This window comes from Thamnophis elegans, chromosome 12 (genome assembly GCF_009769535.1).
Source record: "Thamnophis elegans isolate rThaEle1 chromosome 12, rThaEle1.pri, whole genome shotgun sequence".
Lineage (NCBI taxonomy): Eukaryota > Metazoa > Chordata > Lepidosauria > Squamata > Colubridae > Thamnophis > Thamnophis elegans.
This window is the reverse complement of record NC_045552.1, coordinates 26,194,194-26,209,097: the sequence shown is the minus strand read 5'-3', so window position 1 is coordinate 26,209,097 and position 14,904 is coordinate 26,194,194. Positions and strand designations below refer to the sequence as shown.

General features: G+C 41.7%; 1 protein-coding gene across 1 annotated transcript in view; it reads left to right on the top strand.

Moving 5' to 3' along the window:
- COL16A1 (collagen type XVI alpha 1 chain) overlaps nt 1-14,904 on the top strand; it is a 297,538-nt gene that overhangs the window by 84,979 nt on the left and 197,655 nt on the right. The window contains exons 5-8 of the mRNA XM_032227775.1: nt 1,348-1,471; nt 4,138-4,413; nt 11,937-12,017; nt 14,200-14,334. Of these exons, the coding sequence (XP_032083666.1) occupies nt 1,348-1,471; nt 4,138-4,413; nt 11,937-12,017; nt 14,200-14,334 (616 nt within the window). The remainder of the gene's footprint in view (nt 1-1,347; nt 1,472-4,137; nt 4,414-11,936; nt 12,018-14,199; nt 14,335-14,904) is intronic.

Genomic DNA, 14,904 nt, shown 5'->3' with positions numbered 1-14,904 from the left:
TCCTTTTCCAATTATTTTTTTAAAAAGTTTAAAACCTTGTGCATTTTTAGTTTTTTATCATTCTTTATTTTATTATTTTATAATTTGGCAAACATACAAACAAGGCCAAACTTGGAGTACTGCATCCAGTTTTGGTTGCCACAGTGTAAAAAAGATGTGGAGACTCTAGAAAGAGTGCAGAGAAGAGCAACAAAGAGGATTAGGGAAATGGAGGCTAAAACATATGAAGAACAGTTGCAGGAACTGGGTATGTCTAGTTTAATGAAAAAAAGGACTAGGGGAGACATGATAGCAGTGTTCCGATATCTCAGGGGTTGCCACAAAGAAAAGGGAGTCAAGATATTGTCCAAAGCAACTGAGGGCAGAACAAGAAGCAATGGGTGGAAACTAATCAAGGAGAGAAGCAACTTAGAACTGAGGAGAAATTTCCTGACTGTTAGAACAATTAATCAGTGGAACAACTTGCCTCCAGAAGTTGTGAATGCTCCAACACTGGAAGTCTTTAAGAAGATGTTGGATATCCGTTTTTCTGAAACGGTATGTGGTTTCCTGCCTAGGCAGGGGGTTGGACTAGAAGACCTCCAAGGTCCCTTCCAACTCTGCTATTCTTTGTATTGTATTGTATTATAAAATCCAGGTTGGTGACTTTGAGTTAATCAATTTCTCTTAATTGAACCAGAGGTGGGTTCCTACTTATTCAGATCAGTTAGGACCAGTTCGGCCGAGCCGGTAGTGGTTTGGTGGCCTGGGTCGCCGGAACTGGCAGTGATCCAGTCCTGCCACGCCCCCAAACTAGTTCTCCCGGTGGTGCCATAGGCGCCACCATCTTGTTTTTTACTTCTGCGCCTGCATAGAAGCATTTTATAGTACTGTGCATGCACGCACAGCGCGCATCAAGCACGCATGCGCACACTGCATGACCATAAGCGAACCTGCAGTAGTGGCTGCTGGAATCCGCCCCTGAGCTGAACCCACCTGACAGGGCTGTTGTTGTGGGGAAAATTGGAGGGGGAAGGAATATTAGATATGTTCATCACATTGACTTTCTGTACTATTAAAAATAATAAGGATGGAATATAAATAAATAAAATTTCAAAATGTGCACAAATCCATCTATAGTATTCTTTTCTTCTGATTCTCTTGTTCAAGTTTGTTAGGCTATGAGGAAAGAGACATTTTCTGAGGCTCTGTAGAGAACTTTCTGGAGATATCAAAGGCTGATCTAATAGTTAGTGTTTGGACTTGGTCAGCAACTTGGTTGTATCTTCTGAGTAACTCTCCTGATGAAATGTTCCAAAGGTGAAAAGACTTGTCTACTCACATCTCTGTCCTCTTCTTTATTCCCAGACAGCTGTTTCCCCGGGGCTTGCCCGATGAATTCACTTTGATCATCACTCTACTCTTGAAGAAGCAGACTACCAAAGAGAACTGGTATCTCTTCCAGATCACTGACCCTCAGGGATACCCCCAGGTATAACCATCTAACTTCATCCAGTCTTTCCATTGCCTCTCTGGTCCATTGTTTTGCAGTTGTTATTCCCCTAGCTAACCCCAGTTAAACCTTCCTTCCTTCCTTCCTTCCTTCTTTCCTTGAATTCGCTCAGCCAAGGATTTATTCTGCTTCCTACCTTCCCCTTTCAGCTAATGGTGCCAATGAGATTGTGCTTGCACGTATGAACATATAGCCAACTCTAAACTCGAGTTAATAAGATATGACTGCTATGTTCATTCCATGTGCAATGGACCCAAGAAAGAAAAGTTGTCATTGAGTGTGGTGACCCTGTTCACATTACACACTAAAGTAATGGCTGAGTTCCCACAATATGCTGAAACACAAATTACAGAGTCCACCTCCATCAAACCGACAAATGGAGTGAGATTCTGTCTTGACCTTCACAAGATGGAGAATTCTCCAATTAGATGATGCAGGAAGAATATTCTCTGTGTGGGGTGGAGAACCTAGCCCAGCTTGCTGTCTTCCAAATCAGTTAAGCATCAAGTAACCTGCAAATGTGTCAGACATCAATGTCCCAAAGGTGCCTTTTCAAGAGTCCAGTTGCCTCTTGAAAAAACACCTTTGGGACAATCATGACCTGGATGACTGAGAATCTCCATAGACTGTCAGGCATCAAGTAATCTTTTCAGAATTTTGCAAGGCAGGTTGAACACTAAGTTATGCATTAACATGCACTATATTAAGGAAAATGTGTATATGAAAGCATTATATAAAGGAAAAAATCCACTAAGCATGCATATATTAAAGAAAATTCACATAAATCATATTCATTTTTACATAGGTTAAAAAATGATGCAGAAACATAGAACAGTCATCTATCCTTACCTGTTATTACTATATATTTATGACCAGATATATAACCTTTAGACAGATTAAACCAACTTAATTTGCAAGAAAAGGGGTCAAAAAGGAACATGATAAATTTCATCCGGATAATATCATCATCGGAACAAAACTCTCTCTGTGTTTCTAACGATTTTTGTTATTACTCAAGATCTCATTTTGATTACAATGTAAGGTTAATTTCTTTAACACAAAATATCACTACAGGTAGTCCTTCGACTTACAACCATAATGGAACCTGGCCGTAAGCCGTAAGAATTGGAAAACAATAAAACTATTGTAAAACAAAAAAGTCATGTGACCAACATGATTTTATGATTTTTTGGTTGATTATCATTAAACAAATGCAGTGGTCGCAAAATGATTGCCATGGTCATGGGTGTGGGTTTGCTGAAAGTGCCTGTTTTTAGCAAAACAGTTGTAAAATATAACCCTGTGACCATGGGATGATGCAAATGGCTATTAATGTGGCCATGTTGCAGAATAGAATAGAATGGAATAGAGAAAATAGATTCTGGATCATGGGGAAGTGATTGGCATAGTCTTTGCTGGCAAAGGCATCACCTCCCTTTTTGACTTGAAGTGGCACAAAATGGCAGTCAGCATTCAAACCCAAGTGATCTCAGTCACTGGACTGGACTGGACTGGACTGGAATAGAATAGAATAGAATATGGAGTGGAGTGGAGTGGAAGAGAGGAGAGGAGAGGAGAGGAGAGGAGAGGAGAGGAGAGGAGAGGAGAGGAGAGGAGAGGAGAGAAGAGAAGAGAAGAGAAGAGAAGAGAAGAGAATATAGAATTGAATAGAATAGAATAGGAGAATCAAATTGAAAATAGAACAGAACAGAACAAGACAGGACACTGGAAGAGATCTTGGAGGTCTTCTAGTGCAGCCCCTTCCTCAAGTAGCCAAAGGAGTGAGGTAGAAACGGTCATAAGTCTCATTTTTCAGCCAGGTGAAAACTTTGAACGATCGCTAAGTGACCGGTCATAAGTCACTCTCACTGTCTCATGGTTGAAACTCAGGCACCTGAGATGTATTTACAATGGTTGCAGCAAGGATGTTTCCTCGCACTTACAACCATCATAGCTTTATAGGACCAAGCATTTGACATGCAATTACAATGGTTCCAGCTTCCTGGGGTCACGTAATGAGTATTTTCAACTTTTGCAGCTGGATTTGCTTAACATCAGCAGTGATTCATTTAACAAACATGGGGGGAGTCATAAAAAGTGGGCATAACTCATTTAACAACCGCCTTGTTCAGTAATGGAAAATCTGGTCCCAATTGTGATCATAAGCTGAAGACCATCTACAAGTCTTCTGACTTATCAGTTCTCATAAATTTCTGTCCTTTTCTCTCCATTAAGTGGTCAGCCTTCCAGCTTCCATTCTCCCCTGTCTCTCCCTCTCTGTCTCTCCCTCCCTCCCTCCCCCCCTCTCTCTCTCTCGAACAGGGGTCTCCAACCTTGACAACTTTAAGACTTGTGGACTTCAACTCCCAGAATTCCTCAGTCAGCTTTGCTTGAAGAGGTGTAGAGTCTTGACGAATCCAAAATGCCCAGCCATCCGGGAATCATGAGCCCATTGAAGAACATTGGGTCTAATGGATACAGGAACGTATAACTTCGCCCCAATCCAAGGCAATCCAAGCCAGCTTTGCTGGATGAAGAATTCTGGGAGTTGAAGTCTACAAGTCTTAAAGTTGCCAAGATTGGAGACCCCTGCTTTAGAACATCCTTAAAATCAGCACCCTCTCTTCTTCCTTCTACATTTTCAGCTCTCCTTGGGGATCAACAGCAAAGAGCGGAGTCTGGAGTTCCAGGCCAAGGACCGTCATGGGGAAGTGATTGGTGTAGTCTTTGCTGGCAAAGGCATCACCTCCCTTTTTGACTTGAAGTGGCACAAAATGGCAGTCAGCATTCAAACCCAAGTGATCTCGGTCCATGTTGACTGCAGCTACATCTCATCTAAGCCTCTGCAGCTGCGCCAGCGATTGGTCAGCAATGGCAATGCATTCGTGGGGCTGGAGGCAGTGCGTGGGACTCCGGTGATGGTGAGTCACGGGGGAAGCAATGGTAGTGGTGGTGGTGGGCACATGTGAGCATCCTGTGGCTAGGAGATATGTCTCCAAGTTGAGCTGACCACAGTTTTCTCCAAACTGGACAAGCTATTTTGCTTCCCCTCCAAGAGAAAGGACAACTTGCTGCCATAGACTTCAATGTACCCTGTTTCCCTGAAAATAAGACCTCTTCAGATGATAAGCCCAATCAGGCTTTGGAGCGCATACACTAAAATAAGCCCTCCACCACAAAATAAGCCCTCCCCGAAAATATTACAACACAGCAGCAGCCATGAGGTGACCATGCTCTCTGCCTCCTGCACCTAAAAAATAACCAGACCTCCCCAAAAATAAAGCCAACTGCTTATTTTGGAGGTCAAAAGAAAATAAAATCCTGTCTTATTTTGGGGAAAACACGGTAGCTTCTCTGGTGCTAATGCTTAGCTTAAAGAAATTGAGTCAAAACAATTGGAGAGATTCAAATTGGTTTTCTTAATTTCTAACAGAAATGCAGTAATCATTAGGCTCCTAGCCAGCAAAAGCTAAGAGCCCGGATGCTGGAGTACTCAAGTCATATAATGTGGCAGAGTAATTGAATAATTAATTTACAACTGCAGATAAAAGACACAGAGGACCGAAAGAAGGTGGGGGCCTCTAGTCTTACTTTTTAGCAGATCAATATTAGCTTTACAAAGACATAAACTCTACAGTTGTCGATGCATTGCTTATACGGGTAGCCCTCGACTCATATCCATGTTTCGCAGTCATTCAGAGTTACAGCAGCACTGGAAAAAAAATGAGTTTTGATGTCCTCACTCTTACAACTGTCGTAGCATTTCCACAGCCACATCGGAGGTGGTAGTCAACAGGTTTTGACCAGTTCTGGAGAACTGATAGCAGAAAATTTGAGTAGTTCGGAGAACCAGTAAATACCACCTCTGGCTGGCCCTGCCCCCATCTATTCTCTGCCTCCCATGTCCCAGCTGATCAAGAGGGAATGAGGATTTTGCAGTAACCTTCCCCTGCCACGCCCACCAAACCATGCCCACCAAGCCACACCATGCCATGCCCACCAAGCTACTCCCACCTAACCAGTAGTAAAAAAAATTGAATCTCACCACTGAGCCACATGATCAAAATTTGGGTGCTTGGCATGTAATTACAATGGTCCTGGACCATTTGCAACCTTCCCAGCTAGTTTCTGGGAAACTGGCTTTGCTTAACCTGTGCATGATTCACTTAATAGCTACAATAAGTTGTTTAGCAATCATGGCAAAAAAAATGTCATAAAATTGGGCACAACTCATTTAACAACCATCTTGCTTAGCAATGAAAATTCTGATCCCAATTGTGGTTGTTTCCCACTCTGAAACTCTGAATACCTGGAGATCCACAGATTTGCAAAATATTCCCATTTCCTTGAATGATTCTCCCCTTTTGTAAGGGAGGAAAAATCTTCAAAAACATATATCCTTAGAACGTTTCAGGAGAGGCAGCATCTGCTGGCAACTGAAAAGTGTCTCTTTAAACTCTGGATTTGTATGGGCATGTCTCAAATCTGAGAAGGCAACTCCAAATTTGCTCCAGTTTTTTTTTCCATTTCTTTTTATGATGCATGAAATGTGGTGGCCACTTTGCTTGGTGTAGGATCAGTTTCAAAAGGAATGTAGCTCTAGAGAATGTGAGTCAGTGTGAAGCCCTCAACTACTGCAGCAGTAATGGAGCCAGCTGTCTTCCAGCAAGAGAAAGAGCTGAGAGGCATCAGTACTGTTGTCTTCGATATTGGTTTTGTGTGCCGTGTGATACATCAACACACATTAGCTTCTTGTTGTTCTGTCATCCTATCTCAGATATTTCATGCATGGGGCAAATGTTGGAATGCATACAAAGCAGGGGTGGAATGCTACAGGTTAGGGCCAGTTTGCCTGAACTGGTAGTAAAAAGATGCTAAAAAAAGTTCCAATGATCGTGCATCACAGCTGATTGTCGCACAGCTGATCGTTGAAACTTTTTAAAACTTTATTTAGCATTTTTTTTTACTACTGGTTCGCCCAAACCGGTAGTTAAAAAATGCTAAAACAAAAAAGTTTTTAAAAAGTTCCAACAATCATGCGGCACAACTGGTTATCAACCAGCTGACCATTGGAACTTTTTAAAAAACTTTTTAAAGCATTTTTTAACTACTGGTTTGCCTGAACCAGTAGTTAAAAATGCTTTTTAAAAAGTTTTGTTTAAGTTCAACCATCAGCTGTGCAACAATCAGCTGTGCTGCATGATTTACATTCGCTAGAAAGCAGGAAATCATGCTTTCTAGCAAATCTAAATCGTGAGGCACAGCTGTTCCCCCCTCGCTGTTCTACTTACCTTTGCAGACTCAGAAAAGGTTTCTTAGTGCCTGTGGTGCGCATGCGCGCAAAGCACATGTTTGGTGTGCCTTCGCACGTGAAGCAAACTGGTAATAGACCAGTGCATTTCACCCCTGACCTAAAGCTTAATCAGAAGCTCTTAACTATTAAGGAAGTAGGCTCCTACCATAATGCCTAACTTTGGGACTGGAGAAGAGAAAGAGAATGGAAGAATACCCCAATGGTAGTCAAAACTGAAATGAGATTTTTTTCCCCTCCCAGTTCCAAAGTTTCTTTTCTGGAGTGAATCTGAGCACAATGAATTGAGAACAAAGAAGTAAGTCTTCCTCTTAAATGGACAACAGTAATAGCCAATGAAGAAAGAGTAACCCATAGAAAGACTGTGCACTTTTATAATGTTCTTAAGGGTCAAATATACATTGAAACTCACCATCATGAGACAAATAAGGCCCGCTTAGGATATTCCTCCCCACAATACCTTTGTGAGCAGAAGTTTCTGTGAATCTACTTTGTTTCCTGAAAGAAAAAAAAGTAGGAGAGGAATTTCAAGAAAAACTTAAACTGCTTAAATAATACTGATGACATTCCTTCTAGGGCAATTCAAGCATTGCTAAAATACACAAGACAGTGAAAAGTGATAAAATAATTGCAGGGAGTTGATCAAAGCTGCAGAAAAATGGAAAGAGTAAGGCAAGGGAATCTGCATAATTATAAAGAAAGAAAAACAAATCCCATTGCACTAACTGCATGGTTCCAGGAAGCCATTGTTAAAGCATTTGAGCTGATCATCCAATGCATAATTAACAAGAAACTAAGCTATTTGGATGAGAGTGCATTCTGAGATAAATCAAGCAGCTTTCAGAAAGCTTGTTCTAGGCCAGGCCTCTGACTTGACACTATTGTACCACATCCTATTTCTGTAAGACCTTTCCAGCCTTGGACTCTTCCAGTGGATTAATGCTAACCTGGAGAAGGGATGCATTATGGTTAAGTGTATGGTGTGGTAATAGTCTGAAAGTATTTACATGTGAAAATGTATGGATAGAGGTGATTGGGGTGTCTGCGTGTGTGCCTACCTTTTTGTATTGCTCATTTACTTCAGGGTTCAGTGACCTTGAACACTCAAAGGGCCACAAAGGTCCTAACCGGAAGCCCCCCATTCAAATCTGGAGCTGACCAGAAGTCCGTTCCCCTACCATAGAGTCTCCTCCTAGTACGGCGTCTTTTTTCCTCTACGTGTCCTAACCGAAAGCCCTATCAACTGTGATGCTGACTGGTGACAGGGAGCTGAAGCAGAGGGATGAAAGAGCCACATGCGGCTCCAGAACCATGGGTTGCTGACTCCTGATTTAGTTTAAATGGACTTGTCCACTTTAGCTACACCCATTTTGGGAGAGCCTCTCAGAACCAAGGGCAGCTCCTCAGGTCACCAACCTTCACGTGAAACCCAAGAACACGTGAGAGACAACCAAGCAGAGCTGTGGAGTGAAGTTAAATGTGTCATCAGTTTAGAGTTGTTGCCACCAGAGACCCAAGTCCAGCCCCTCTTGACTTCCATTAACTCTTATCTAGCACCAGTTTAGTGCTGACTGCAACGTATCCAGATCCTTATATACATATTAGAATAAATCTTCCATGCTGCAATTTTACAAATGATCCTGATTCTTTGCACCTAACAGAATAACAGGGAACAATTCAGCCAGAGTTGAATTCTTTATTTGCTTACATATGGCAGACCTAATCTTGCTAGACTGAACTTTTATTACTTTTACTAATGGCTACGCCCTGGGAGATTCTAGAGCAGCGGTGTCAAACTCAAGGCCCATAGAGTGCTTAGATCCGGCCCACTCTGGAAACAGCAAAGGATTGGTCCATTGTTGTTCTGCCAGTGAAAACAGGCTCCTGAACTCCATTTTCAGCTGCAATGGACTCCTGCAATCCTCCCGAACTCTGTTTTTGCTGGCAGAGGGTTGTAGGAGACCATTGCAGCCAAAAAAGGAGCTGGGAACCCATTTTCACTGAAAGAGCACTCAGGCCACCACAGGCACCCCCGACACGAGTGATGTTGAGCTGGCCACGCCCACCCTCTGAGGTAAAAAACAACCCTGATGCAGCCCTCAATGAAATCAAATTTGACACCCCTGTCCTAGATAGTGGATTTTTTAAAAATCTCTTCATCTGTTTCTTATCCAGTTCAGGGCTGTACTGCCTCTTGTCTCCTTCCCCTCTCTAGACTGTGCTGCATCCTTCCTGAAAAACTACCATTTCACTTTAACCCAGTGGTGAGATTCAGCCGGTTCCTACCTATTTGGGAGAACCTGTCCTTAACTTTCTAATCAGTTGGGAGAACCAGTTGTTGGAAGAGATGTTTTTGTTTTTTCCCACTCTACAGGACTAATCCTGTAAGGAAGGCAGGAAGGAAATATTCTGGTGTTGTTTCTAGCCTAATCTTGAATGCTCTGCTTACAGAAACTGCCTCTCTGGTTAACTCTTATTACATTTAACTCTTCGCTAAAGCGAAGCACCCATCGACGTGAGTAATGTTGAGTTGGCCACGCCCACATGGTCACATGACCACTAAGCCCCACCTACCCAGCTGGTCATTTGGACAAAAAAGGGTTGTTAAATTATTTGAATCCCACCACTGCTGTAACCTATCCCTCTCCCACTCTCCCTTTACCCCACCCCCTGGGCACCATCTCTCACATCAACATTAGGTACCTATATCTTATCATAGGTGAATATGAACTTGCCAACACTATTTTAGCTTGTTAGACTCCAGATAGTTTGGTTTAGTAGTTTAAGGCACCAGGCTAGAAAGTAGGTGAGTGTGAGTTCTATATAAAAGTTTGCATCAGGCTAATTGGCAGAAGATAAAAGCATACTTACTACAGTATTAACAGTGTAGCCTCAAAATTAATTGGGTGAATAAGTAATTATTCTAATAATTAATTGAAACTCCTGCCTTGGGCAAGGGGTTGGACTAAATGACCTTCAAGGCCTCTTCCAGTCCTATGATTCTATATAATTTTTAAAATGGCTAATTATGTGATAATGTGTGGTATTTGAAGGACATTTTCCTTGTTCCTTCATCCAAAAGAATCTAGGTAAAGGTAAATGTAAAGGTTCTCCTTGAACATACTGTATGTGCTAGTTGGTCCCGACTGTAGGGGCAGTGCTCATCTCTGTTTCAAAACCAAAGAGCAAGTGCTGTCCAAAGACGTCTCTGTGGTCATGTGGCTGGCATGACTCAATGCCGAAGGCGCATGGAACGCTGTTACCTTCCTACCAAAGGTGGTCCTATTTTTCTGCTTGCATTTTTACATGCTTTCGAACTGCTAGGTTGGCAAAAAAAAAAAAAAGAAAGAAACTAATCCTCATTTAAAGAACACTGTAATCCACTCTTACAAGGAAGATTTCTCCTTCTAGGATTGTATGATCAATTATTGATATTTTAATAGATTCCAAATATTAGGTATACAGCCAGAAAGCACATACACAATCTTTCTTTTCATCCTGCAGCTTCTGTTAGGAGGGCTGATCCGAACCTGGGGCTGGCTCATCCATAATATTTATGGTCGTCAACTGGGCAGGAGGTCACAAATCCTGGCTAGTGAACTCTGACATATGTTGGACAATTTCAGGGTAATTTTCCGCTAGCTGATGTTGTTACTACCTGTTGAGGGTGAAAGTGCAGCATCCTCTACAGAATTCACAGGCATCCTGTTGAAGAAGCCTACTACAAATGGTGGCTGAAGAACTACAATACAAATATTGTGTAGGAAAGTGAAGCAGTAGAAATACAGACCTGTGGGAAAATATGTGTCAAAGATGAGGGAGGTAGGGACAAGACATCTAGCGTAATGGTAATTTCTGAGACCTATAAAGACATATGGTGGTTTAAACAATCAGATGCACACTCTTGTGTTAACAATGAAAGATCTACCACTTCCCTGGTTCCTAGAAAAACAGAAAGAATATGAAGAAATCTTACCCTCAAGGAGATGTGTTGGGTATAGAAAGGAAATAGTTCAGTTCAGTGGTGAAATTCAATTTTTTTACTACCAGTTCCTTGGGCATGGCTTGGTGGGTATGGCAGAGGAAGGATACTGCAAAATCTCCATTCCCTCCCCACTCCTGGGGGAAGGATATTGCAAAATCCCCATTCCCACCCCATTCTGGGGCCAGCCAGAGGTGGTTATTTGCCGATTCTCCAAACTACTCAAAATTTCTGCTACCGGTTCTCCAGAACCTGTCAGAACCTGCTGAATTTCATCCCCAGTTCAGTGGCTGGAATTCCATCCATCCCAACCCTTTCATCCCAGTAAATCTTGTTAAAGAGATTCAGTCAGATCATGCTGGGAAAAGTCTTACTTTCAATTTTAGGCAGATCCTGAAGAGCCCAAGAACCTGTCTGAAAGCAGCATGTAGCCCTGGTTTGTGGTGGTGGATGGATGAGAAGAAAGTGATGGTGCATACGATGCTGTCATTTGGCAGGCTGGTCCAGAAATCCTTTTGCCAGAACTTGTGCAGCTTATGAGTGAAGTCATGGTGAGGTGGGGGGGAATCATGTCTCATAAGTTGCTGATCCAAATGAGACCACGCCTGATATCTAGGCAGCTTCCAAAGAGATGTGACACAAACACTGAAAGAAATGAGAGATAAGAAACAGCCGGGAGAAATAGGCCTGTTTTTTACTTTTACTTTGGATCAGGGCCACGCTCCCTCCTCAGAGAGTCAAAAGGAAGGGATTTTGAAATCTGAGGGAAGGGTGGGAGGGGAAATGAATATATTTTTCATCATGATTGGTGCTCCTCCTCTGATTCAAAATAGATGTCCTGCAAGTCAATATTTCCAGACGTCTGCTATTAGCTGCTAGTCCTGAGATTGAAGCCCTTGGCCTGATGCCGTGTCTGCAGCCCACACAACCTAGGATTCAGGGTTAAGACTTTGCTCTCGGCAATTCTATCCAAAGACGGTGTGAAATGCCAAGAAACCTCGGATGCCATTTGAGAAACTCAACATTTCTCACATACTCATTGGTGAAAGGGTGGCTCAGTCAGGATTCTTCTCCAGGACCTGAAGGATGCAAGCTTTCTTCCCGGGATTTTTTTATTTTGACCTAAAAACATGCTTGTTTGTTTTTCCCAGTTTGACATTCAGCAGCTGCACATCTACTGTGACCCAGCCATGGCAATGCATGAGGGATGTTGCGAGATCTCCGACAATGGGGTGAGTAATTGTTAAGGCTTTGCAAAGAAATGACACTTTTAATTATGGATGACTGGGAGGGTTGTGGAATGTTCTTGCCAATTTCCATGTTACCCTAGAATCTTCAGATGCTTATCTGCAAACATCTTCCTAGAGTATTATGTCTGGGTGTGCAAACATATCCACACCCATGCCCAAAAGTGTCTGGATGATTTGTCTAGGTTACACGTCTATTGTTTGCAGTATAGCATGCTGCTATTTCATTCAACTACAAGGCCTGGGGTTAGTTTTCCTACAACTACTAGGTGCATGGGACCAGGAGTAGATCTGTCTTGATCTGTGAGCTTCCTACTGTAGATGTAGTAGATTAATATGGGAGATGGAATACTGACCAGATCACCTTCATCCAGCAAGGTTGTTCTCCAACTCTCATGTTCTCAACTTAATGTACAGGTAGTCCTCGACTTACGATCACAATTGAGCCCATTTCTGTTGCTAAGAGAGATATTGGTTAAGTGAGCTTTGTCTCATTTTATGACTTTTCTTGCCACAGCTATTAAGTGAATCATTGCAGTTGTTAAGTTAGGATTGTTAAGTGAATCTGTCTTTCCCATTAAGGTTGCTTGTCAGAAGGTTGCAAAAGGCGATCACATGACTCTGAGACACTGCAACCGTCATAAATATGAGTCGGTTGCCAAGTGCCTGAATTTTGATCATGTGACCATGGGGATGTTACGATAGTCACATGAACAATGGTCATAAGTTACTTTTTTCAGTGCCATTAAAACTTCAAATGGTTGGTAAATGAACTGTTGTAAGTCAAAGACTACCTATACAACCAAAAATTTCAATTAAATAGGGATTTGAATTTGTGGGCACACCATTGTATTCACTGTGGGCTTTAATGTGGACTGATTTATATTTTGAACTGCTGCCATTTTCAAAGTAGATCTCTGGATATTTGCAAAATTGCTATTCATCTTAGAATATAATAGAATATAATAAAATAGAATACAATAGAATAGGGAATAGGGAATAGGGAATAGGGGAGGGCAGGACAAGGGAGGGCAGGGTAGAGTAGAGTAGAATTAGAATAGAATAAGGAATAGAGTAGGGTAGAGTAGAGTAGAATTAGAATAGAGAATAGAATAGAATAGAATAGAGTAGAGTAGAATAGAATAGAATAAGGAATAGGGTAGGGTAGAGTAGAGTAGAATTAGAATTAGAATTAGAAATGGAATAGAATAGAATAGAATAGAATAGGGAATAGGGAATAGGGAATAGGGAATAGGGAATAGGGAATAGGGAATAGGGAATAGGGGAGGGCAGGGCAGGGCAGGGGAGGGCAGGGTAGAGTAGAGTAGAATTAGCATAGAGAATAGAGTAGAGTAGAGTAGAATAGAATAGAATAGAATAAGGAATAGGGTAGGGTAGAGTAGAGTAGAATTAGAATAGAATAGAATAGTTGTAAGTTGCTTCTCTCCTTGATTAGTTTCCACCCATTGCTTCTTGTTCTACCCTCAGGTGCTTTGGAGAATAGTTTGACTCCCTCTTCTTTGTGGCTGCCCCTGAGATATTGGAACACTGTTATCATGTCTCTCCTAGTCCTTCTTTTCATTAAACTAGACATACCCAGTTCCTGCATATATTCTTCATATATTTTAGCCTCCAATCCCTTAATCATTTTTTTTGCTCTTCTCTGCACTCTTTCTAGAGTCTCAACATATTTTTACATCGTGGCGACCAAAACTGGATGCAGTATTCTAAGTGTGGTCTTACCAAGGCCTTATAAAGTGGGATTAACACTTCATGTGATCTTGATTCTACCCCTCTGTTTATGCAGCCTAGAACTGTGTTGGCTTTTTTGGCAGCTGCTGAACATGGCTGGCTCATATTTAAATGATTGTCCACTAGGACTCCAAGATCCCTCTCACAGTTACTACTATCCTTAAAATTCTTCATTGGTTTCTAACCCATGGCAGTAGCTGGGTTCATATATCATAACGCTGCACCATCACAAGGTTTGTTTTCTCTTTGGTGGCTAAGAGTTATTAATAAACCAGACAACACAAAAGTGTTGTGAATTAAAAAATCCTGAATTCCAAAAATGTAGCCTCTCATTTCCAAACCCACTAAGGAACATACCAACTTACAAATGCTTTCCATCTCTAAATTATTTTGATTCTTGTTTCCATTTCAACAGTGTTTTCCAGAAGCCTCCAAAACACGTCGGGATGTAGAAGTTATGGAGAACAATGAATTGATTGAGATCAACCCCCAAACAGAAGGCAAAGTTTATACCCGCTGCTTCTGCCTAGAAGAACCTCAAAACAAGCAGGTTTGTCTTCACAGGCTACTCCTCTTCTGAGTCTTTTGATTTTGTCTCAGGCCCATTTAGATGGGTGAACTGACTTTTATTCTTGGGTTTTATGCTTTTATGGATCCTTCGGTGCTATGCCTATTATGAATATTATGAATTAAAATGGGCAAGAGAGCAAAGAACCATGGAAGCCTTCATTTAAATCTTACCTCTGCCATGAAACCAAGAGAGGGGATAATCTAAACAGAACTACTTTACTTTAGAGATTAAGACATAAAATGGGAGTGAGCAAAGTCACGCTCAAACTCCCACAATGCTGCTTAAGCATGTGACCAAGGGCCTCCGGTTTTCTTTTAAATGAAACTTAACCAAAAGCTAACAAGAGGTTCATTGTGAATGTGTCCTCAGATTTCATGAGAAGTTGGTTGGTTTTGAATTAGATGGATAAATAGATATAGTGGTACCTGGGTACTCATTGTTAATTGATTCTGGGAGGCATGACAAGTACTAAAAACAATGAGTGCCAAACCAACCCCATGTCTTATCACACGACCCTTTGTTTTGCCTGGTTGTTTTGACCCAGGCTTT